Genomic DNA, 24,073 nt, shown 5'->3' with positions numbered 1-24,073 from the left:
GTGTTTTTTTTTTTTTTTTTTTTTTTTTTTTTTTTTTTAAATCTAAGATGAAATTATGGTGTTTTGTTAATTACCGAGGAGGTTTATGGATTTTTTTTTTTCTCTCATTCAATATGGTACACTCAGTGAGTTTATGGTTTGATTTTTTTCCTTTTATCCTTTTCTTTTCCTTGTGGCCAAGTATTTATGTCGGTGCAAATTTTGGGAATCCTCAAAATCAAGTTTACTTGCTTTCTTTCGATCATGGACAATGACATGCTTTTAAATAGTTTTTTTTTTCCTCATTCCCTGAACTTAATGAGATTGACAACTTGCAATATTAATTTTTGGCAATTAGTACATTTAATTTTATTTATTATTTTTTTGCTAGTATAGTGTAATCGATTAGAACGACAAATTATAAATGTAACTCTAAAGATCCAGAGTTGAAAAAATCTCTCTCCATTTCTCGCTCTCTATTTCCATTTTGTTTTGCTTTTTTTTAAAGTCAAATTAAAGTAGTTTGTTTAATACAAATATGTACACACTGGATGTTCAATTATAGGCAACCATGGAGCCTCCTATGAATGTTAGATTTGGGGTCACCAATGGACGCTGGCAGCAACATTATTGAGACAGAAAAGTTGGCGAGAAGAGAGAGAGAGGGAAAATAGATGGGAGAGAAACATCTTTCAAAATTTGTTAAAGACAAACAACAACAACAACAACAACAAACTTTAATCCCAACTTAATTAAGATCGGCTATATGAATTTCAATTTTTCACGCATTTCTATTCGAAATTAAACTTTCCTGAAGGCTTAGATCTAAAATATTTTTCCTAACTACTTCGGTCCACATAAAATTTGTTAAAGACCCGAGTTAAATTTCAAGTCAAAAATATCATCGGCCATTATCAATCGGAGTAATGTACAAATTACTCTGCTACTCCTATTCCATAAACATTTTTCACTAATATATGTTCAATATTCATTTGTCTGGCTTTTCTCAGAACCAAACCAAGAGTGTTGTAAGCAGCGATAATCTGGATTAACCAAGCTGACAATCTACGATTTATTATTTATTTTTAAAAAAGCCTTGCAAATCTACGAGTATTGATACAAATATATAACAAAACTATTTCTATATTTCCTTGTGAACGATGTCACAGCTGAACCTATTACTGCTGTGAAAGAGTACCATTTCAATTGTGGAGCGTTGAGGCAGGATCCAGGAGAATGCTTAACATGCGAGTACACCAATCATTCCTCTTTCATTTTGTGCGCTCATAGATTAGCTTTATGCTTATATTAACAACGATTCTCGCCAAGAACGCGAGCATATTGACGTCAAAAACCAAAAGATGCCTCCTAATCCAACGAAAAAGCTCCATTGCAGTACCTGCATGACACAAGAACAACACATTTCTATTGTTAGAAATCCAAAGCAATATCAGAATCATAAGACACTAGCGACTCGAAACACTCTTCCAACGGGCAACAACTTAACATGGTTATAGATATCGGAGATTGCTTTTGACATGGTTATAGATATCGGAGATTCCTCAAAAGCTTCATCTGTCGAAATTCACAAGGATGCTAAGAACTAGCATCATGATCTATCTCCTAAAAAATCCTTCCATTACTTACAAATATAAATGACTCAAAAAGTGGCCTGCACCACTGTTTCAAAGACCAACGAATGAATCTTATATGCATAGTTGCATATTACGGACTCATTTCATTATTTTGAAAAAAAAAAAAAAAAATTATGTTTTTTTACTTCTTTTTTCCTGAAATATATTTCTTTCATTCTTCTAAAACATCACGAAAATATTTCATATTTTTCTTCAAACGTATCTCTTTCATTGTTTTGAATCATCGGCTATGAATCTGAATCTAATAGGTCTTATCAGATCTTCCACTGCATAGTACATCCCTTTTGTTTAGCCAAAAGAAGAGGTTTCATTTTAAAACTCCCATTCGAAATATCAACTACAAATAACTTTCATGGAAACAAAAGGCACTCAAAAAGTTGTGCAAGATTATGACAAGCAGATGCGGTGTAAACTCTTTTGAAGGAAAAAAAAAGGTACTTGTCGCTGAACTTCTCAATAGCATTGGAGGCATAAAGAAGAGTTTCGTTGGCTTTTTCTAGTGCCATATAAAGTTCCTTCCCTCTTGTAACCCTAGCAATAACCCAAGCATTGTTTTTTGCTCTAATGCTCACTTCCAGTTCTTTTTCATGACCAGCATTATCCCATTGTGCTCTAGATTTATCCAAATCAACCTCTTCTCTAAGCTTATTTAAAGCCAGAAATGATTCCTGCAACATGAAAAAATTCAGTAAAACAGAAAGGCAACATGAAAAAATTCGGTAAAACAGAAAGGCAACATGAAGCCACCATTCAGGTCCAAAATTCTTCGCACTAGGCTTTGGAGCTCAAACTTGACCTAACGTGCAAAGCAATATGACTAACTGATTGGCCTGTTGACAAGGATAACTTCGGGTAAAACAACACATCAGAGAATAAAGCTTAGATAAGCAAATTGTGAATTGGCAGAAAAAGATAAGAGCTAGTCAGTTCAATGAACAGCATCCCATCTGATGCAGAAACCACTTACATTAGGCCCTAGATGTCACCCAGCTTAATAGAAAAGACTAAAAAAATTCTTTCAAAGTCGATTCATTACCAAATTCCCAGCCAGTAGCAGAAGCCTATATACAGACAACTTCATATTGCCGAACACAGTCGGAGGAAATAGACTGCGAAAGTGTGAGGTATTACAAGTAGCAAGAGATGAAATAAATGGTCCGACCAACAGCACATCAATTATACATTTCCCACGAGTCATTTGTTGACAACTATTTGAACTAAGGTTCTGGGCTGAAACTGAAAGTGGTGAAGTTTGATCTACATATGCCTTATACCTAAAAGACTAACTGCATTAAAGAGGAGCTATTAAGGAAGCATCCATTTCAACCTAAATGCTATCACGCTATGAAATCAAATATTGTCAAATAATGATGTGGAATAATGTAAAAAGGGTTCCACTCTTTATATTAAAAGACTTTTCACCCAGATGAAATATAGCAGGATGCTTTACCTTTGTAAGCGTTGCAACTTTTCCAGGAGGAGAAGCCCTTGATACATTTCTGTCACCATCCACAAGTAAATAACGATAGCCACTAACGTGATAAGCATTCTCACCACCCCATCCCTTTGATAATTTTTCTTCAACTTTCAATATTTTCAGGGCAGCCTGGTAAGTAGGTAACAAGATAATCAGCTTAAAAGACTGATAAACTTCGAAGTCCCCAGTATAATTTCTTAAGAAGAATGCTAAATAAAAATCAGGAAACAAGTAAAGATAATAATTGGAATTCAGTCAATATCCAACAGAAAAGGCAAGAATTTAATATTTACAACGAGAAAGATATATTTAGGGTGTTGGTATGAACCATACAGCATGAAGATTGACTGTTATCCATCAATGATATTAAAAGCCGTTTAAGTGATAGCATCCTTACACAGCGCCAGTACAGCAGAACCATTAAGTTAAATAGTCAAAGACCTGTTGCTTCAACTTAGACATTTGCATGAGGCATTCCCTTTTCCAGCTCATTTTACCAATGAATTGGAACTGTAATTAGTAGTTAATATCTCGACCCTGTATCGGTTTCAAAGCTTTCACTATGTTGAACGTATCTTTTAGGCTTCATGAAGCAGAACTCTCCATTTCTTCCCAACTTCTACATATTTACCTTCTACTTGAGTGACATTCACTTTGATCCCATAATGGACCCCTCATACATAAATGATTGATGTGGCAGTTTCAACGGTGTGTATTTTAAGAAATAGGTAATACCTAGCTGACCTCTACCTACATTATAAATTTGCTTAATTTGCATAGTTGACCTCTATGGACTCGGGTAAAGATCAACAAATAATACACTATTGGTGACACATAATCCGATGGTATTCATTGCATGAATTATAATGTAATATTTACTAGTAAGCATAGAGAACTTACATTTTCAAGAAATTGCTGCTTCATCACTGAAACACCTTGCTCCCCGTTTGGCATGGAAGAAACAGGAACAAGAAAAACTATGGTGAGGTTTTTATGCTGATGAGGACATAGATACATTCTATCCTCTGACTGGCGAAGCAACACTGTTGGAGTTGAAGCAACCGAACTACCAGCCTCCATGCCCCAAATATCAGTGACAAGAAAACCATCCTTCCCCTTTGACCACTTGTTATGACGTAAGGGTCGTGTTACTCGATTACCATTATCTACGGCAGAAGAGATATCACGAGAGGCATAAAACTGTTCTGAAATAGTACGGTAATGGGATAACATAGATGCAGTGGCCACATGAGGTGCAGTTCCTTTCCTTAAATAGGACCATGAACTTACACCAGAAGATAATGCACGTGGGGTCAATCTTAGAACAGCGTATGTAAATAAGTTCATTGTGTCATCCTGGAAAAGAAAAAACAAAATCACCACATATTACACCACTGAAAATTCTTGCTGTAAGCAATGTTGCCTAATGCCTACTACTGAAAATTCTTGCAAAAGAAAATTGATTCGGTTCTATAGTATGTCCTTAATGCTCTGAGTAATATGAAAGGGAAAATGATATAAAATAGAAAGTAATCAGGATTAAATAGATCTATAAAATTAACCATACAGGAGAAAGTGTTGTGGACACCAGCAGATCCTGAAACAAAATCATCGAGTAGCATGGCGCGTTCCCAGTACAGGATTCAATTACCCTAGCAAGTGACTGCAAAACAAGAAAGCGTCATTAATATGGACAATGTACTAATTTAATAGCCAATACACTAGAAAAAGAATATTCAAATAGCAAAGCCAAAAGGAGAATTGGTATAAAATTTTTCACGTGAGAGAAATGCAGTATGTTCCAAGAGGTAGAAAATCAGGTAAGAAAGCCACAGTTTATTTGTTAATGCTAGTTTTAAGATTTGATGTGGATTCTTTGATAAGTTAAGAGCCAAATATACAAAAGGGGATAAATAAAACATGGTCGGATATTAGGATATTCTGGTAGTAATCTTAATTATAAAGGTCATTAAAACAGTTGAAGTATATGAGGCAAGGGCCGTGACGGAGGACTGCGTATTCACTCCGATGAGGAAACAATAGAAATAAATAACTTCTTTTAACGAGTAATTCATGGCAACATAGAGGAATAAAAATCATTTTCATTCATTACAAAGATCACAGGTTTTCCAACAGGCATGCGATGAGTTAGTTGAGCACAATCCTTCCCAGCTGGGAGGCCTTAGCTTGGCTGTCTAGCACCTTCAGATTGACCTGATACCCAATTTAGGGTTAGGCCTAGGTTATCGAGGGTTTACATGGACCAATAAAAAGTGGATTACGGTTCCATGCGTTAGAAAGAATAAAAATACAAAATAAAAGAGTTATACAACTAAATAGACTGGTTGAACCATAAAAGGCTATGAAGAGATTGCATTACAACAAGCCGTCAGACCTAATGGTGACTGATGCTTGAAATCGGCATCCTAGAATAGGTGAATAAGGTTGTCGGCTTGCCTTTCAAAAAGAACAAAACAAATAAATTCCTAATAGGCACAACTATGCAAGTGAGACTCTATTGCCAACTATAGGAACAAAATAATGACAAGAGCCATGATTACACCAACTATCCTTGGAGAAAACCATTGAAGCATGTTATTGATCTTTAGGGAATAGTATCTGAGATCAGATTTATACAGGAATGACGATAATTGATAAAGAAGAACTTGGTTTTATGTCTAGGTCAACTTTAGTAGCTATCCTTCGAGTATGTAAAAAATAGGAGAACATGGAAACTACCTTCACATTGCTGCTAGAAAAGCTAATTGTAGTTTCCAGGGTAAGTCATGGGTGGAGATTTATTGAAAATAATGAAGTTTTCTTCAGTAGTTTAATGTTATTCCCGTTATGGAGCAAGACCTATGAGAGCCCAAGGTCAATAAACTCTTTAGATGGGTGGAGATTTATTGAAAATAATGAAGTTTTCTTCAGTAGTTTAATGCTATTCCCATTATGGAGCAAGACCTATGAGAGCCCAAGGTCAATAAACTCTTTATTTTTTTTTATAAGAAAAACAACTTTATTGATATAAATAAATTACAGGTCAATAAATTCTTTATGAATAGGCATATCAAGAATCACATAATTTCTTTCATATCTTGCTTATCATTCTTACGGACTAGGAATTAAGAAGAATGTTGCCACAAATGTAAGCTCATGCAATCATAGAATCCTATAATCCTACAACTTTAGAAAAGATACAGTTACAAAGCCAACTTGATCATATACTCAATAACAGAAAACTGAGATATTACATAAGTTTAAGCGACTCACAAAACTTTATATGGGAATAGAGCCCTTTTTTAGCTAAAGATATGCAAGCAGAGCTTAATTAATTTAATAGTACCCCTATTGTCAGACAATACTATAAAAATCCAAAGTCCATACACTTCAAAACCATTTGAAGAGTTGGTTGAAAGTGGACAGCACTTAAATGCTCACACATACACAGCAGTAAGTACTAAATTGCACTCTACTATCACCTAAAACAGCAAATAAAACAACTACAAAGAAAACACAATCACGCCCAATTTTTGATTTATTAGACTTAGTGTAAGACCGTGAAATTTTATGATCAAATTAACTTGGTAACAGTGAGACATTGCAAGCGGCCAATTAACTAAAGGGTAGTTGGACTATTAGAATTTCGATCTAGCTCCACATACTCTTGAAAATTTCAACATATTATCTCAGAGAGAGAGAAGCAGCTTAGGTATTCCACAAACATTTGATTAATGAACATTTTTATTCAACAACCTGAACTTCAATTGCAGCCTCCCGCCCCACAGTCAGCATCTGTACAGTTCCCCGCTCTTTTAAACAGTCACGGAATGATGGCAATAGAAGTTTCTTCCCAGCAAGAAAATCTGCCTCAGAGAGGAAAACTATGAATAAGGAATGAGATACAGCAACTTCAGCATTACTTAGGTAGCAAAAATCCAATGGAGAGCAACTGAAACTTCAACATCAGAATTACCCCAGCAGCACCCATCCAATGGAGACCGCTTTTGATATGCTGGCAATTAGTGACTTTACAATGAAATATTTTGAACCAAGGACAATAGAAAACTGGAATCAGCGATTCAGTAGGCAAACCGTTACAAAATGACTTACCACATAGATAATCCATTACGAAAGGGTACAAATGAGATCGCACTAGCTCCCCACCCGGCTCTTTCTCGAGCAATGCTCTTATAGATCCATTAAACATTGTAAAAAGTGAATGGACTTCCATGAGAACCTTTCTTAATGCATCAACCCTCCAAATAGCTTCTGACTCTTTACTTTTCTCCACCACCTACCACAATGTTGATTGATAATTAGAATTGCTTACGGGGTAAATCAGCATTAAACAACTACTACGTAGTTACTAGTTGGTATGAACTCCAATAGAAGATGCAATATACATTGTAATACAAAGTTACAAACAAGTTAGAATGGATCAAGCTATCCTTTTTATTGGAATTACTAATGTTGAAACTTCACAGAAATGGGCAATGCTACACAATAATGAATCCATCAATGAGAATTTTGCATTCTACGAAAGTATACACACAAATACAAACTATTACCATCACGTATATGAAAAACTAAGAAAGTTAGCCACTAAAAGTCTAAAATCACTAGTCGTCAACGGATAACGTACCATCACCATCCAAATGTCGGGCTCTGCCTCGTAAAAAACATGGGAGTGCCTCTCTGCTTCTATTACCTCACAAGCAGCCTCTGGAGAGAAAATTCTGCATAGTATTTATATTATTCTTTTAAACCGCCAAGACTAGAAGACATAGACAAGCAGCCACTTAGAAAATCAAGTGGTAATTATTAATAAATTAGACAGCATCATTCATACAAAGTAACACCCACTAACATTTAAGAAAAATAAAATCTTTTCCCTGAATAGTCACAATAGCTAAAACATCAGCAAATATTCCTTTTGTTCCCCTTTTTTTCCCCTTTTTCCTTATTCTGATTCTTTCAAGCTATCATCAACCTACATTTACACATCCTACAAAACTAAAATTGGGAAAATCAAATCTCCTAAAGAAAGAATTCGACTATTTTAAGGGCTCTACAGACCTCGTAAACGTGATGAGTCCTTCGCTGAGGCCAATCACAGAAAGCTGCGTCGAAAATGGCAAATCAGCCGGAAAGAAGAACAATATCTTGTCCAGCTCTTGCCCTTCTTGCTGTCCCCTCCTCAAATCGAATACGCAAAGCTGTAAACCCTCCGCCATTGTCGTAGCAGCAGATGATAAGCCCATGGATTGCTCAAATTGATTAACCTAAACACCGAAACATCGCAAATTCAGAACAAAATACGGAATTGAATTGAAAATCAAAGCGATTCAGGAAAAAAAAATCGCAGCTTTAGATAATTCGATTGGATTTGCGATACTAACCGAGAGTGATTGAACACGAAATGTAATTCAAATCGGAAGCCCTAATTTTCCCCAAATTTTTGTTTGTTGAAACATGGAGTCAGAGAAGAACGTTATTACAATCTGTCAGTAACCTTCGAATGAAACACGTTCTAACTAATAGCAGCACCCTTATAAAATTTATTTTCTTTTTCATTTATTTTCCTTCAGTTATCTAATAAAAAGACTTCCTTATTTGAAATTCTCAGTTAAAAAAAAAAAAAAAAGGAAAAAACCACTCGATGAGCTTTCTCTTCACCTCAGACCGTTCATTTCACCGATTTAAATTTTTAATTTTAAATTTTTACAGTTAAAATTTTTAAAAAATATCACATCTAATATTTTATATTACAGTTAAAAGTTCTTAAAAAATCTCAAATCTCAATTCAAATTGAAAACTCGACATTTATTTTCCTTCAGTTATCTAATAAAAAGACTTCCTTATTTGAAATTCTCAGTTAAAAAAAAAAAAAAAAGGAAAAAACCACTCGATGAGCTTTCTCTTCACCTCAGACCGTTCATTTCACCGATTTAAATTTTTAATTTTAAATTTTTACGGTTAAAAATTTTTAAAAAATATCACATCTAATATTTTATACTACAGTTAAAAGTTCTTAAAAAATCTCAAATCTCAATTCAAATTAAAAACTCGAATCCGCAAAGTGAACAAGACCTAATTTCACAATTCGAATCACAAATTTAATTTTTTGCTATAGTATTTTTTTTATAAAAATTTAAGTTTAATTTTTTTTATTATAGGATTTTCTTACTTTTAAATTTACTTAGAGTCGTGTTAAGGGGACACGCTCAATCAGACTAATTCTCAAACATTGCTCCACAAGTTGTCACGTTTCTTTTTTTTTTAATTTAAAAGATTTTAGTTCCGTTCAATTCACAAATTCGAGTTGAGATGTAATTTTATGTGAGAGTTTTTTAGTACAAAAAATTAAATGTGATTTTTTGTGAGAATTTTTAATTGTAGTAAAATTAAAATTAAAAACTCAAATTGATGAAATGAATGAGACATTTGTTATTCTAGTTAAAACAAAGTCCAACTTATAAACTTAAATATCGAAAATGCCATTCTCTTTGATCTATTGACTATCAGAAACCATTACCCACGCCCAACTGAAAGAAGGAGAAATACTCATTTCGATTACAGTGGAGATAAATTAGTTTGAGAGTTTATGGTTTATTTTTCTTTTTCATATTTGTCTATTTACTTCCTATTAATAATTAAGAATCAAGTCCTAGAGTGCATCTTAGTTAGAAATTTCTTCTTCATAGCGCAAGTTTTAAAAAAAGGAATAATAACGAATTACCTTGAGTTTTTCAGCGTCAACACTACCGATTAAAGCGGCAATAAAAAAAATCTTGTATGACTCTCGTAAGAGGATTTTGACATGGCTAAGGGTGAATTTCAAACGAACATAATACCTTTCGTAATAAGAATTTTGATGAGAGAGGGGATATTACTCCTCATTAGGGTTGTTATGAAATCACACAATCCGGTGCTTTTATCTTATATGTCGTTGGTTTTTTTTTTTTTCATTAGGGTTGTTATGAAATCACACAATCCGTCCGGTGTTTTTTTTTTTTTTTTTTTTGTTTTTTTTTTTTTTTTTTTTTTTTTTTTTTAATAAGATATATCGGTTGGGTTTCACAATAAAAAACGAGTGGCAAGTTTGTAAATAAGGTATAAAAGAATGACTTTATGTTTAGTAAGTTTGTTTGAGTAAATTAGGGTGATAAGTGGCAAATAATGAGATTAACATATGAACAAGAGTATGAACAAACATTTGTATTTAGCATTCATCGTTTACTTGTGAGTTTTGTTAGTTCCGTGCTCTTAGTGGAAATTGTGACTTGTTGGGTTAGTGCCTAGTGCCTAATATGTGTTTACCACGTAGATTCTATTAACTTGATACATTATTATTTAAATAGAAAATGAGATGATAAAGTTCACGTGTCAAACAGTAAATACAGAAAGTGACAAAAAAAGTTATAGAAAAGGTGATATTTTCTCTTACAAATAAGATCACCAATAGACATTCATTAGAATAAATACCTTTATGACATGTTTGCTTATCAGGATTAAGGAATAGGAGTAGAAAATGGGGGTCAATCCCATGTTTACTTGTGTTGGAGCGTTAGTCCTAACACCAATTCGTACCTTGTCACTTCCATCGTCAGCCTCTTCACTCCATCATGACGTACGCGGACACCTGCTTGAGAGAGGGGTTCTGATGTTGTCTTGTGTTGTCAAGATATTTGAGAGGTGTGATAGTGGAATGCAAAATGCCTTATGAAGGGATCAAAGTTAATATTTATAGCTGTCCGGGGTGTGAAACCCTAGACCCATCGTGGGGATCCTTTGGGACTGTACCTCAGAAGTGCCAGGTCGTACTTTTGGCATCGAGTGACAGTCTCCCAACATTCTGTTGCATGTGCCAAAGCGTCAAACTTGGACTTTCGTACATCAGACAATTTGTATGCGCGTGACACTCTAGCAATGTCCTTCGTCCGTACTTATTCGTACTTCGACCTCGAGGTCTAATGGATAGAGTAATGTGTCAGGATGCGTCGACCATATGGTGAAGGTGTGTCTCGAGCATTCGGTTATGGTTTCTTCAAGATGTAAGCCACGCCATCTCTGATGTATAGTCGCATCCACCCCGGATGCGTCGACTACCTACCTTGAGCAATAAGTCGCATCATGCCCCTCTCGAGCCTCGATGATACGTCTTTGTAGAATAAGGTGACACGTGTCCTAACATGACTAATCGAGGGGAATCGGCCCAACAACTTGCTCTTTTTTATCTTGGAATTAATAGGCCCACGCAAATTTGAGACTAAGGAATGAGATTGGCACTCTCATGGCCCCCTTAGGATTGAGACTCCCATTATTGATATTAACATTAAATTGCAATCATACTCCTATTTTACTTATAAATATAAAATTTTAAAAAAAATTCAAAAAATAATAATTACAACATATATTTATTATTTTATTTGCCTAATATTATATTATTAGCCTAACTATTGTTAACTTTAATATAATAAATATATACTTTATTTTGTTTAATAAATTAATAATATATTTTAATTTTTAACTGTATTTTTTATTTATATTTATTTTCTTTTAAATTTTGACAATTTATTTTTACATTTTAAATAACTGTACAATTTATAGTTATTATTATATTACCCTATTATTATACTAAATATTTTAATTATGATTAATTTTAATATAATAATTACACAATTTAGTTTTAAATTAAAAATATAAAATTGATTTAAAGGGTATATTAGCACTTTTACACTAGTTATTTCTGATTCTTGGTGTAAGCAAACTCATGAATGGGATTTTGAGTGGCTCTAATTCTGAATCTTATCATCAAGTAAATAATTTATTCTGACTTCAATTTCTCACTTTGAATCCTACTTACTTCAAATCTTGCCCACTCTAATTCATGACCATTTTAATTATGCGTAGGTAAACATGCCATTAGTCTTTGATATGAGCTAGAGGATTCAAAAGCCAATAAACCCAGCACACCATTCTTGCAAATCACACAGCTGCAAACAAGTGGAGAGTTGATTCTTCATGTCCATTGCATAGTGTACATTAGTTATCACCCATTCCAATAACGTGGACAACTCTGCCCATAGGCTTGTCCACCCTTTCCAAAGTAGTTCAAACCGATGACAATAAGAGAGGATATATGCACTATTCATGAGTACTTCCCATGCTTGCTTGCCCTTCACACCATTCTATCTTCATACAAAATAGGCAGGGGGCTTAGTATTAACTATGTTTAGGATTCGTTTAGTACAAAAATTTAAATTAGAGTGATTCTAATTATAATTTTAAAATCATAATCATAATCATAATTTATGATTTTAGATTCAAATCATGATTCTAAAACCATGATTCAGAATCAAGGGTTTGAATCACATTGAATCAAGAGGGGAGTGGTTTTAAAATCATAATTTAAGCTACTTTAAAACATCGCATCAGCTTCTGAATCATCTAAACCAAACACTGATTCTGAATTATGATTCAGAATCATGATTCTGAATTACTGTAAACAAATATTAATTTGAACCAAGATCTAGAATTATAATTTTAGATCTATCTACCAAACGCACCCTTACTTTATGCTTCACAAGTAAGCTAGCCACTGTGTTTCAAAAATAACGACATTTTTTATGCTAGAATTCAAACACAGTCGCGCTATTTCACGAGAGCTCGTTTTGTTGGAGGATTCATTCTCTGATTCGAATAATGGTTCATAGTTCGCTACAGTATTTTCTCTCACAAAAAACACACATAAATCAAAAATAATTATAATCTCATGATTCTAATTCATAATTCTAGATTATTGGTGGTTCATAGTTCGCTACAGTATTTTCTCTCACAAAAAACACACATAAATAAAAAATAATTATAATCTCATGATTCTAATTTATGATTCTAGATTATTGAGTTAGTAGGTTTATGGTATTGGAACGACATAGAGCTGCACAACGGGCGGTTTGGTGGTTTTCAAGTTGGGTTAAAATATAAAAATAAAAGAAAAGATAAATAAAATATCGCTAAAGAAAAACTGTCATCTAGTTTTTTAGGTTAGATTGAAAAGCTTCCAAGTTCCAATATTACTATTATCTTATTCCACTAACACACACACATTCACACACACACACACATATATTTATCTCAAGAATAATTAAAAATATTCTCACAATTTTCATTAGTTACCCAATACGTAGAACAAATTTTTTTTTTTAAACGCAAAGCAATTATTAAGCAAAAACTAAAAGAAAAAAGAAAAAAGTAGAGCAGCAGATCTATCGATGGAGATGACTCTTCACGGGCCGAGCGTATTACAGCCCAAACACAGGCAATGGAGAAAACCCAAGTCCAGCCCAATCATTCCGTGTACGGACGTGGGGAAAGAAAAAGAAAAGAAACGCTGAAGTGGGACCCCCCAAACTTCCATAACCGCTTACACGAACTCGGACCCGCCTCCCTCTCTCTCCCTGTTCCATTTCTCTAAAACTGATTCCAAAACTCCCAAACCACCGAGTCCTCTCAACACTCGAGAATTCCGAATCTCCGATTTCGAAGAACTTTCATATCGCCAATGAAGAAAAGATCGAGCCGAGCGAAGCAAGAGCTCCGATCGATGCCGTCCGTCGCCAAGAAGAAGCTTCGGTCGGAGCTCCCTCGCCGGAGACGAACTCGAATTTCTCCGATTTTACTGTTTCTTCGGACTAATTTCGATGCAGGTGTTAAGAATTCTGGTTTCTCGGGCTTCTCTGTGGATTCGAGCTCGTGCTCGTACTTCGGAGACGAAGTTTCGTGCGAATCGAGCCGAATTTCGGTCGGATTGGAGAGGAAGCCGAGTAAGGCGGTTTTGAGGAAGCGGAAGTTCGGTGAAGCTGAGAGGAAGGAGGTTGAAGTAGAGGTTTCTGAAACTTCGTGCGTGGAGTCCAATGGTACTGGTGCTGGCCATGGAGTATCCGGAGAAAGAAGCTCGAAGTTGAAGAATAAGAGAAGAAAAGTAAGTGAAATTTCGAAGGAAATTGAAAGAAAGGAGGATTCTAAAGAAGTTACGGCATCGGAGATTTCCTGCCTTCAACAAATTTCTGTTTCTGGAAACGTTAACAATTTATCAGATTCCAAGGAAAATGAGGTGATTTCGTGCATTTCCGCGGCGGAATCTTGCTTGGAAGCGAAAGTAGCAGAGAAGACGAAGGTTAACAAAGATGTGGAAAGCAGAGCAAAAGAATTGGAGTTTTGTGAAGTTTCGAGAAATTTACTGGATAAGGAAGTGTCTATGATTTCGAACTCGGAATCGACGATAGAACAGAGGCCGGAATTCAGCAACGGAATCGACTCCGACCTTGCTTGTACGGAGAATTTCTCCTACGACTCGCACTCCGACTATTCGTCTAACCACGGAACGGCGTTTTCCGAGCTCCAACGGGAGAATTTCCTGAAAAATTCGGACCTCGATTTCTCCGATTACACTCCGTCACTTTTCCTAGATTCACGAAGCGACTTCTCCGAGCGATCAGAAGGAGACTTAACTTCTTCGCCTACTTACACCTTGCTCCTTCAATACAGAAACGAATTCTGGCGATCAACATCTCCTCAGGAAACAGAAAATGTCTCAAGTGTTGAAGAAGAGTACATAGATCAGTCCAGAGTAAGTTTTTCCTATTTAATTTTTAAAATTATACATAAGCGTATTTAAGCGTATTTAATCTGTTGTTCCTTCTTTAATATTCTTGCATTTTCTTGAACGCTTTTCCTATTTTCGTTTGTTGATTTCATTTTCTCAAAGTTTGTGAGATTTGAAGAAGAGGCTGATGAGGAGAGCTATCAGATGCTGAGGAACAGAGAGAAGAGAGTTGTGGTTTTGCGTGACTACGTCGAGGACTACTCAACCACGACGGATTACGGCGATCTCAACCTCCAGCAGCGGTTGCATATGGTCCATTGGATCGTACAGGTTAGTTAATCTCAATCGTTCGTTTCAATCTTCATTACAACAATTTAACAAATTATCGTTTCGAATCTTCGTTACAAGCAATTTATTGCCCCGTAATGATAGAATAACCGGAGAGATCGTTCCGTTGCGGCGATTTGATTCTTTCAGTGCTCTAATAAACTCATAAGACAGATTTGAGAGCACGTTTGGGGGAAGTAGATTTAGTTAGAGGGGAAAAGATCTGCTATATTGATGTTTCTCGACAGGATTTGGTGTCCAACAAGCTAACGCCACGTAGTATGATATGACTTTGCATGGACAATGTCTAACACACTCGAAACTGATTCCGTCATGCTTGAAGTCGAAGAGAATTGTCCTAGAGCTAAAGCATATATTTTGAGCCTTGTGTTAAAATTTGTTATACAAGTAGGTAGTGGCTCACGAGTACCTCTCGTGTCGGGAGGAGTGAGAGATCCTTTCCTTTCCAACCGTAAAACGACGATTTCGTTTGGACATTAACGGCAGGTATACAAGCAACCAAATCAAAGAAATCAATCTTCAAGGAGAAAATATTAATAATAAAAAAATATTCTGAAGGAAATAATGAAAAATATATTTATATAGTGCCATTAGGTACATATTATAGACGATGTTTAAAGTTTTTTCGATAACGCGCTTTAACGAAATGATGCCATCATGAAAAATTAGACCATGCAATAACCCAAAGTAATCATTTGTGACCACCTAGTACAATACACATTACTGCTAGGGACTAGTGGGATGTAACATGTATTTGTTTTGGTACAATAAGCAGAAAAATGGAAGATTTGCGTACCAGCGTACGTACTTAACGTGCATGTAACCGAACCCAATTTACGTAATAGTAATATTCATTATATATATATATATATATAATCAACAATCATTATTTCCTTGTGAGAAATTTGTGGTTATGTCCATAATTCATTTCTTTCATGTCACTAGGTATGTTATATATATATATATATATATATGTGTGTGTGTGTGTGTGTGTGTGTGTGTGTCATATAATATTAAGTTCTCTAACGATTCTTTTTTCCCTCCTTTTTAGTACTTTAGTTCATATTTCACTTATATATAGGGAAAAAAATAATTTATACGAAAAATGCAATATATTATTTTTTATTGCCCAAAACTATTTATTCATATTGATTGTACGCTCTATATATTAGTTCATTGCTAATTCGTTAATTTGCATGCTCTAAACAAACTAGCACTGCAAGGAAACAAATCTCCATCAGGAGACAATGTTCCTAGGAGTTAGCCTCCTTGATCGATTCCTAAGCAAAGGGTTCTTCAAAAGCGAAAGGGTCCTTCAAATAGTCGGTATAGCTTGTATTGCATTGGCCACCAGAATAGAAGAAAATCAGCCCTATAACAGGTATTTCTTCTATCTTTCTTTATATGCTTTTTGTTATCATCCTTAGACTTGGACTATATATTTGATCATTGAGAAGGAGAAGAAAAGAGAAAATTATAAAAGTTGATCTTCAAAGGAACTATCTCCTGTACGGTTATTTAAAATATGTCTCCCCTAATTTCATAAAAATGTTAATGATCCTGCTTTGTTAACGTAACCATAAAAGTAGACAAAAATTACTCATTGATGAAACAAGTATGGCATATAACCTTATTTGTCTGATTATTGTCAATTTGTCCTTTTTTCTGTTTTATTTTTTGTTTTTGTTTTTGTTTTTTTTTTTTTATATCGATGTTTTGTCTTACTTTTATTGCACAATTCTTGGAGAAGAAAAAAAATAATATTAACATGTTTGAAATAAATAATATTACCCATTAGAGTTTTAGGGCTTGTTCTTTTGAAGTTTAACTTGAGTATAATTCTTGAGTCGAATTTGAGTTATAACTTGAGTTGAACTTGTTTGGTTGTGTACATTTGAGTTATGGTTTGAGATTAGAATCTTTTTTAGTTTGTGTTTGAGTGAGTCAAAACTTGAATTTGTATTTAGATAGTATTTTAATAAAAACTCAATGCTGATGAAAAATTTTAATAGGGTATATGGGTCGGGTTTTATTCGTCTTTTCGTTGTCAACGCATAGAAAAAAAAATCATCTCAATCAGAATTAAAACGAAAAAGTTATAGCATTTTTAAGAATATAAAAAATATGGTTCATTAATTTGAGTTCGAGTTTCTGAACTCGAGTTGAAGGGGGCCCCGTTCACTTCGCTGATTCGAATTTAGAATTCGAGTTTTTCTACAGTAAAAAGCTCTCACAAACAATCACATCTAACTTTTTTACTACAGTAAAAAACTCTCATATAAAATCACATCTCAACTCGAATTCTAAACTCGAATCAGCGAAGTGAACGAGAACTCGAATTTTAATCCTAAACTCGAGTTTGAACTCGAATTTAAACTCAAGTTTAAATTTAAAAGAACATGAACTCGAATAAAGTAGTAACTCGAGTTGTATTTTTTTGAGTTTTTCACTCAAAAAACAAGCCCTTCAGTTTAAATTTAAAAGAACATGAACTCGAATAAAGTAGTAACTCGAGTTGCATTTTTTTGAGTTTTTCACTCAAAAAAACAAGCCCTTAAACTCTTAACACTAAGTTCAACTGTCATATTATGCATGCATTAGGAATCATATATATGACGTTGAAAAAAGTGGTTACTTCTGTCCTTAAAAAATAATGATGAAAAAAAACCCGGTTTGAGCAAACAGATGGTCAATTTGACGTTTCTCTATTGTTATGTTTAGAAATTTGATCAACCATGAATAATATTAAATCAGCTACTTTTTTTTCCGTTTTCTTTCCAATAAGATATTGCTGCTCCCACAACTACTCGAAGCTGGTGAGTTTGTCGAAACTGATGGGAGATCCGCTGACTATATATCTCTTTAATATTTAACATTTCAGCGTTCAGAGAAAGAATTTCATTGTTGGAAACAATACGTACAGCAGATGCGAAGTGGTTGCCATGGAATGGCTTGTTCAGGAGGTCCTCAACTTCCAGTGTTTCCTGCCTACCATCTCTAATTTCTTATGGTACTACGCTATCCTACTTCACTTCGCTTTTCCCCTCGTATTCTTCGGACAAACGTCATATCTGTCAATATTTCTTCTATGTATAAACTTTTTTTCCTTTTTTTTTTCCAAGTTGAGAATTTCACGTCATCTCGAGTTGTTTTAATGTAAATAGTACTAGTACTTAGTAAAGGGTATTTGGAAACTGCAATAGGTTCTACCTAAAAGCTGCTAAAGCTGAAGAAGAAGTGGAGAAGAGGGCGAAATACTTGGCAGTGCTGCTGCTATCGGACCAAGTGCAGATGTACTACATGCCCTCAACAGTGGCGGCTGCGGTAGTAATCCTCGCTTCTTTAGAAAGCAGTGACGAATCTTCCATACAAAATGTCATAGAGGTAATTCATAGAGTTTCTTCTATGACATTAAAATAATGTGTGAACCAATTGTCTTCAAAGTGCCCAATCGATCAGATGGGAATAGTTCTGTGTTGCCATTGCGAATTTCATCGCATGATATTAGTCCATATAGGATTTCTGATAATGTCTTCTCTCTTTTAGTCATTTTTTTGGCCGCATAAGTCATATTTAGAAATTCAAATTTAATTAAATGATGATCACTTCTGATTTCTTGTTTTTGTGACTTTAAAACATTTCCGTTCATGTACAAATGGCTTGATTCTGAAGGATTGTACTTCCTTTTCTAAGTTGGTATTCTCATTAGTGACCTCATAGAAAATTTATTCTTGGTTCTTACTTGAATCTTGCGATTTTGCAGACTCACATCAGAACTAAAGGTGATGACTTACACGAATGCATAGAGGTATGAACATTAGACAATAACAAATAACAACTTCCTATCATTACGATCGTTCATCTTATTATTATCTTAATTAAGATTGTAGATTTTGAGGTCCCTGATGTTGTGTTAAATTTTAACAGAGCCTCGAGTGGTTGTTAAAGTATGTGTGATAGTTTGTACGAGCTAGCAGGAAAAGTAACAAAACATCAATTACCAACTGTTCGTCGGCTCTTTCAATAGAAGACATGGATGAAAGGTGATAAAGTGACATTTCTACAATACTTGATCATCATCAACAAACAATAATAGGTAATAGATACGCGAACTTTTTTTCTTTTTTCTCAATGTAACTATAATATGCATACATCTTGAAAGCTTTGAGAAGATTTTCGTTGCTTCTTAGTTTTCATAGCCTACCAATATTTTGGATTGAATCAACCGCTGTTGATAAAATTGCGGTACCATGCAACAATCGGAGGCTTATGCAAATGAATTATTTTGTTCTTAGATACTCCTTACTGTTTAGAGCAGATGCCTTAGACATTAGCATATGGATGATTATAGCTTTTCAGATGTTGTCAGATGAATTGTAGTGATGCTTGGAAATGTTTAATTCCGGCATGCCACGCCAACTATTAAAATTCATATGGCCTATTATGTCAGTCTAAAAGCAACAAATTTACTCTTCATTTTCTGTGTGTTGATCTGCAGCCACATAAATCCCAACGATTTTGTAGTAATAAATGCAAGAATTACATAATGCAGTCAACACGGTCTCTGTTCTTTTGAGATAATTTAGAGGTGCCAACAAAATTCTTCGTTGTTTAAAAAACCCTAAGAAATAAATAAGGAAAGAAAAGTCAACCAGACAAGAGATCTCAAACAGTGTAACTAGGGTTTATATTTTTCAGCTCAATCTACAGATAAAATTTTGGACACTCTGTCCGAATATAGGTGTTTTCGACGTGATAATTCGTTATATTGTCAGTATCAAACCCTTTTTAAAAAAAAAAAGAAAAAGAAAAAGAAATACTTAATAGTTCTGTATAAAAGTGACACGACTTTAGCTGGTTATTTCAGAATTAGTAATTTGATAATGAGTCAACGACTACAAAAAGGTAGAAAACACGTTCTGCTATGAATACAATTTACAAACAAGAGGCATTATTCTAAAACATAATATGATGACAAGAATGACACAAGTTTATCGTACTGACTTCAAAAAAATCAATAGAATTCTATGCAAGAACCGGAAAAAAAAAAAAAAAAAACCCGTTGTACACCATAAAGAATTCTCTGATCGACTCTTATCATATATGTTACATGAATTCATCTGGTAACCTTGTCATAGCCAGACAAGAGGACTCCAAATAAATAGAAAAACATTGAATAAAAAAATCTGACGCCAATCTATATTCAACACAGCACCCACCACACAAAAGTTGGCACGGCCTACCACTTCGAAAAAATGCAAAAAGGAATTCATCATTGAGTGACAATTCATCTCTCAAATAATTTCAAGCTTGTGGTCATCAGCTGAACTGACCGGAACAATTGGAGGCCCCTTTGATGAAGACTCGTCGAGATGGATCTGCGCAAAGTCACTGATTATCCCTGTCCTTTCCCTGTAAATAATCTCCTCCTTTTCCTCCTCAGCCTTCTCAAGCTTTTCCTTGGTCATTATGCTGACATCTTCAGCTGCCTTTGCAAATGCACTAAATGCACTTGAAACCCAGGAAGCTCCAGTTAATACATAGTGATTGCTCATGAGAGCAGACCCTGCACTGCTTGCCTTCTGCTCAGCAACTGCCAAAGCAGATTTCGTCATCTCGGATACCTGGTACCGCTCATCCATCTCTCTAACCTTCTCGTTCACCACTGCCTTTCCGATGCTTAGCTTTTCACTGAGGCCAATCTTATTGTCAATTGAGGCTACAGTGGCAGATGCGTTTGACATCAAGTGATGCCTTTCATCAAATGATTTTGCCTTGTTGATCGCATCCTTGCCCAAAATAAAACCCTTGGCAAGCATGCTGCTAACAACATCCTCAGCCTTCTTAACTGCAGGGCTGGTAGTTGGGTTTTTCTCCTTCAAAGGACAATAACAAAAGAATACAAATATGTTTAATAGAAGTTGCTATCTATCTAGGACCAATTACAAGAAAGTATATATAATGATGCTTTAAGTTACTGGCCAACGACAACCACATTTTTTTTTTCTTATGAAGCTTGCCTGTAGGATTTAACGGCCATATTTGATGATACACTAATTAGAATTGTGTACCAGCTATAGAACTTACCAGGGTTGATGGAAGAGCTTCGGGCGGAAGCAAGTAATCATCGACAGGTGTAATGCTAACAGAAAGATTACCTATTACAGCTCCCTGAAACAAAAAATTACAACTCTTGATAGCCAAAAAAAATAGTTCAACCATAAAGCTTCACAAAGTTTAAACAAAGTATAACACATCCCATCATGCCTTTTCCATGATTGTGCCTTATATGCCACACCTAAAAACATAAGGATTAGCTTAGTAGATCACTGGACTAATATCTAAGTAAGCATGCAAGATAGGAATCGGTTTACATATCAAACTCATCTTAACCATCGGCTAGCACATCTCAGTCAAGTTTATCTCAAATATTTAATCTTAAATGCTTAATTCTATAATAGGGAACACTAAAGCTTGTTACTGATATACCCTGACACCTTCGTCCACATATTTTCCTTCTGAAACATTTACATTTCATTTTGGAAATCTCCACTTCTTTTACGGTAAATAAGCTTACCGACAAAAGAATTGCTGTATCTGCCCCCTGTGAATCCTTGAAGGTAACATAAGCAAGTTGGGTACTTTCAGATTCCCTGCAAAATGTAACTCCAATTTCTTTAGATGAGTTTTTTTAAATAACATGGGAGCCATACAGTTAAAAGAAAATGCTCACCTTCGCATTTCAACATATTGAATATCACCAGAGAACGAAAAGAATTCTTTGATATCCCTCTCGGAAACAGCTAGGGAAATGTTGTTAACCCTCACTGTCCTTATCTGCAAAGAGTAATGTTGTAAAAATTTCTATTTCGTCCAAAAGGAAGCAAGAACCAATGCATTTTTAAGCTATATAGAATTCGCTTTAAAGAAAAGAAATCTATCTACTATGCACAAACTGAAATCGCAAATATTGGAGTCAAATCAAAATTTTAAGGCCAACCATGACTTTGAAGCTCGAATGAATTCCTACCAAGCAAATCTAATGGAAAGAAGTAAATAGAAATTTCTTTTGTTTTAAAAATTTCATAGCCTCCGTTCTCAAAGAGACCTTACATGAAATATAGAAATCCATCAACCTAAGAATTTCTACAAGTCCTGCTTTTATTCTCTTAGTTTAAGAAGTGGCATTGCATACAAAAAGAAATGGGAGTTTTATACGTGGGAATGCCTAAAAAATTTCGCTTATTACTGCAATTGTCGTGGATGAAACTCTATAGTTAATGATAACAAGCAATGCCTATTAATAAAAAAGGATTCTCCTCACATCCGAAACATTGATTGACCAGATTGGTGTGGCAATTGACTGCAGAACTGCTCCATTCCCTTGATCTCTATGGTCTACCAGAGCCTGCACATGGAATTTCCAATGAGGTTCTTTTCATGGTAAGAACGTAAAACAACAAAAATTAAGCTGATGGATCAAAAAAGAACAAAAGAAAATAATGGAAAAAAAAAAAAAAACCGGCAGTAATCTAATAAATCAGTGTCTGACATACCGAATTAATAGGTATGTAATCATAAATAAACCAAATGTCGCCTAAGAAGAGATACTAATATCAAATGTGCGCTCACGCTGATAACAGCAGAAAAGTACTTTATTCATGTTAGATATGGTAGTAAAGAAAGCTCCAACAACTTTGGCAAGTATATGATGAAAAACAAAAAGTAGAGATGTGCCAATGATTCATAAGACCTAAAGAGAGAATTAAAAATACTACCAATGTGATTGTTACAGTAGGATATATCTTATCGTATTGGTAAGTTCTGCTTTTTAACTAGAGACTAGAGATTCACGTGTTAAATATGAATGCAGAAAGTGTGACAGAAAGAGTGAAGTTAGCATTTCTCTTTTAACTATCATATCTTATCAAGTTTAGTTTTGCTTATTTTTATTTTTATTTTTTGTTTTAACGTGACTATGATCAAATCTAACGTTTATAAACACATTCTGTCAAAGAGTAACTCCTAATTAATAATATAAAAATAAAAATAAAAGACAGGGTGCTCTGATATGCCTGAAGGAACCACTCTGTGTCAGTACTCTAATCCCCACTAGAATTTCATCTGTATCACCCACATGTTACCCTTCTGAAAAGGTAATGAAATTTGATTGGTGGGTCACAGAAAAACAGACACCGTTTAGGTTCATGTAATGACACCCATTTCCATTTTCCAATAAAGGGCTTCTAAAGAAAGTCTCATATAAGATTTTCAAAAACTTCAATTCTACTCCAGAGTTTGTTTCAATCCATTGGCATTGTCAATTAAGGACATATTGGCAAATTTTCATGTTCAAAATTCTCCATAAAAAGTGATTACTTTTATCTATTATTGTTTCCGGTTAATGACATTATGGTATTATTCCTTCCCCACATTTTCTCGGGAACCAAACGGGATAAAAGAAGCACATTGCCCATAAAACTACTATAAATATACCCAAAGAAAAGCCAATCAATCAGAGATATGGGTTTCAACTAAAACCAAAAAGATCTAATCCAAACATCAATGAAAGAAGAAAAAACTTACAGACATATTTCCGATGTATTATCCACAAAAACGAACGGCAATGCCCGAAATGGACGTTAGAGAAAGAGAAAGCAATTGGGTCTTTAGCCTTCCAAGTATGAGAGACAGATCTGTGGATTTTTGTATGCGGAGAAATAGAAGAAATGGGTCGTTTTTAGTCTTGTTTCATTTATGTATTTATTATTTATTTTTATACTTTACTCTCAGCGGGAATTTTGACGGTTGGGTGATGATTGATGGCCGTGTTTCCTAAGACGCGTTTTTTAGTTGAGAAAAGTAAAAACATTGTTTGGGCAAAATTTACTTCTTTCTTTATTTTTTCCAACGCGCTTTATTGCAAGACTCTCATGTCTTTTTCTTTTCTTTTATTTATTTTTCTTCCCTTATTTTTCGGGAAAATCTTTATAATATAAAATC

At 34.6% G+C, this 24,073-nt stretch overlaps 3 protein-coding genes across 6 annotated transcripts; 1 reads left to right on the top strand and 2 right to left on the bottom strand.

The window, feature by feature from the left end:
- Positions 1–1,034: 1,034 nt before the first annotated feature.
- Positions 1,035–8,627, bottom strand: LOC21390185 (vacuolar fusion protein CCZ1 homolog B). 4 transcript variants are annotated; one of them, XM_024163573.1, is made up of 11 exons: positions 8,514–8,627; positions 8,191–8,396; positions 7,757–7,850; positions 7,225–7,408; positions 7,088–7,126; positions 6,868–6,995; positions 4,679–4,774; positions 4,012–4,467; positions 3,085–3,240; positions 2,073–2,302; positions 1,035–1,378 (listed from the first exon to the last, which is right to left on the bottom strand). In XM_024163573.1, the coding sequence occupies exons 2-11, from the start codon at positions 8,373–8,375 to the stop codon at positions 1,348–1,350; spliced, it is 1,599 nt and encodes a 532-aa protein (XP_024019341.1). In that variant the 5' UTR covers positions 8,376–8,396; positions 8,514–8,627; the 3' UTR covers positions 1,035–1,347. The 4 variants fall into 4 exon arrangements, with proteins under 4 accessions (XP_024019341.1, XP_024019342.1, XP_024019344.1 ...); XM_024163574.1 differs by having other exon boundaries at positions 6,868–6,977; XM_024163576.1 differs by lacking the exon at positions 7,088–7,126 and having other exon boundaries at positions 6,868–6,977.
- Positions 8,628–13,678: 5,051 nt separating this feature from the next.
- LOC21390184 (cyclin-SDS) lies at positions 13,679–19,027 on the top strand. Its single transcript, XM_024163585.1, has 7 exons — positions 13,679–14,746; positions 14,885–15,052; positions 16,285–16,451; positions 17,952–18,080; positions 18,274–18,454; positions 18,834–18,878; positions 18,998–19,027. The coding sequence occupies exons 1-7, from the start codon at positions 13,679–13,681 to the stop codon at positions 19,025–19,027; spliced, it is 1,788 nt and encodes a 595-aa protein (XP_024019353.1).
- A 1,012-nt stretch (positions 19,028–20,039) lies between these two features.
- Positions 20,040–23,806, bottom strand: LOC21390183 (binding partner of ACD11 1). The gene is made up of 6 exons (XM_010095003.2): positions 23,657–23,806; positions 22,395–22,478; positions 21,804–21,907; positions 21,648–21,723; positions 21,158–21,241; positions 20,040–20,946 (listed from the first exon to the last, which is right to left on the bottom strand). Exons 1-6 carry the CDS (start codon positions 23,660–23,662, stop codon positions 20,365–20,367), a joined length of 936 nt encoding a protein of 311 aa, XP_010093305.1. The 5' UTR covers positions 23,663–23,806; the 3' UTR covers positions 20,040–20,364.
- Positions 23,807–24,073: the final 267 nt, after the last annotated feature.

This window comes from Morus notabilis, unplaced genomic scaffold (genome assembly GCF_000414095.1).
Source record: "Morus notabilis unplaced genomic scaffold, ASM41409v2 Scaffold2195, whole genome shotgun sequence".
NCBI classification, from domain to species: Eukaryota; Viridiplantae; Streptophyta; class Magnoliopsida; order Rosales; family Moraceae; genus Morus; species Morus notabilis.
The sequence above is the reverse complement of the archived record's forward strand: the minus strand, read 5'-3'. Positions and strand labels throughout refer to the sequence as shown.

Coding starts and splice junctions, on each gene's coding strand:
- LOC21390185 (XM_024163573.1), bottom strand. CDS start 8,375: ATGGGCTTATCATCTGCTGCTACGACAATGGCGGAGGGTTTACAGCTT. Junction 6,996..7,087: donor ATTGGATGGGTGCTGCTGGG/GTAATTCTGATG, acceptor CCTTATTCATAG/TTTTCCTCTCTGAGGCAGAT. Junction 1,379..2,072: donor ATTGAGAAGTTCAGCGACAA/GTACCTTTTTTT, acceptor TGTGTCATGCAG/GTACTGCAATGGAGCTTTTT.
- LOC21390184 (XM_024163585.1), top strand. CDS start 13,679: ATGAAGAAAAGATCGAGCCGAGCGAAGCAAGAGCTCCGATCGATGCCG. Junction 16,452..17,951: donor GAAAATCAGCCCTATAACAG/GTATTTCTTCTA, acceptor TTAACATTTCAG/CGTTCAGAGAAAGAATTTCA. Junction 18,081..18,273: donor ACCATCTCTAATTTCTTATG/GTACTACGCTAT, acceptor AAACTGCAATAG/GTTCTACCTAAAAGCTGCTA.
- LOC21390183 (XM_010095003.2), bottom strand. Junction 21,908..22,394: donor GGTCAATCAATGTTTCGGAT/GTGAGGAGAATC, acceptor TACTCTTTGCAG/ATAAGGACAGTGAGGGTTAA. Junction 21,242..21,647: donor ATACAGCAATTCTTTTGTCG/GTAAGCTTATTT, acceptor TTTTTGTTTCAG/GGAGCTGTAATAGGTAATCT.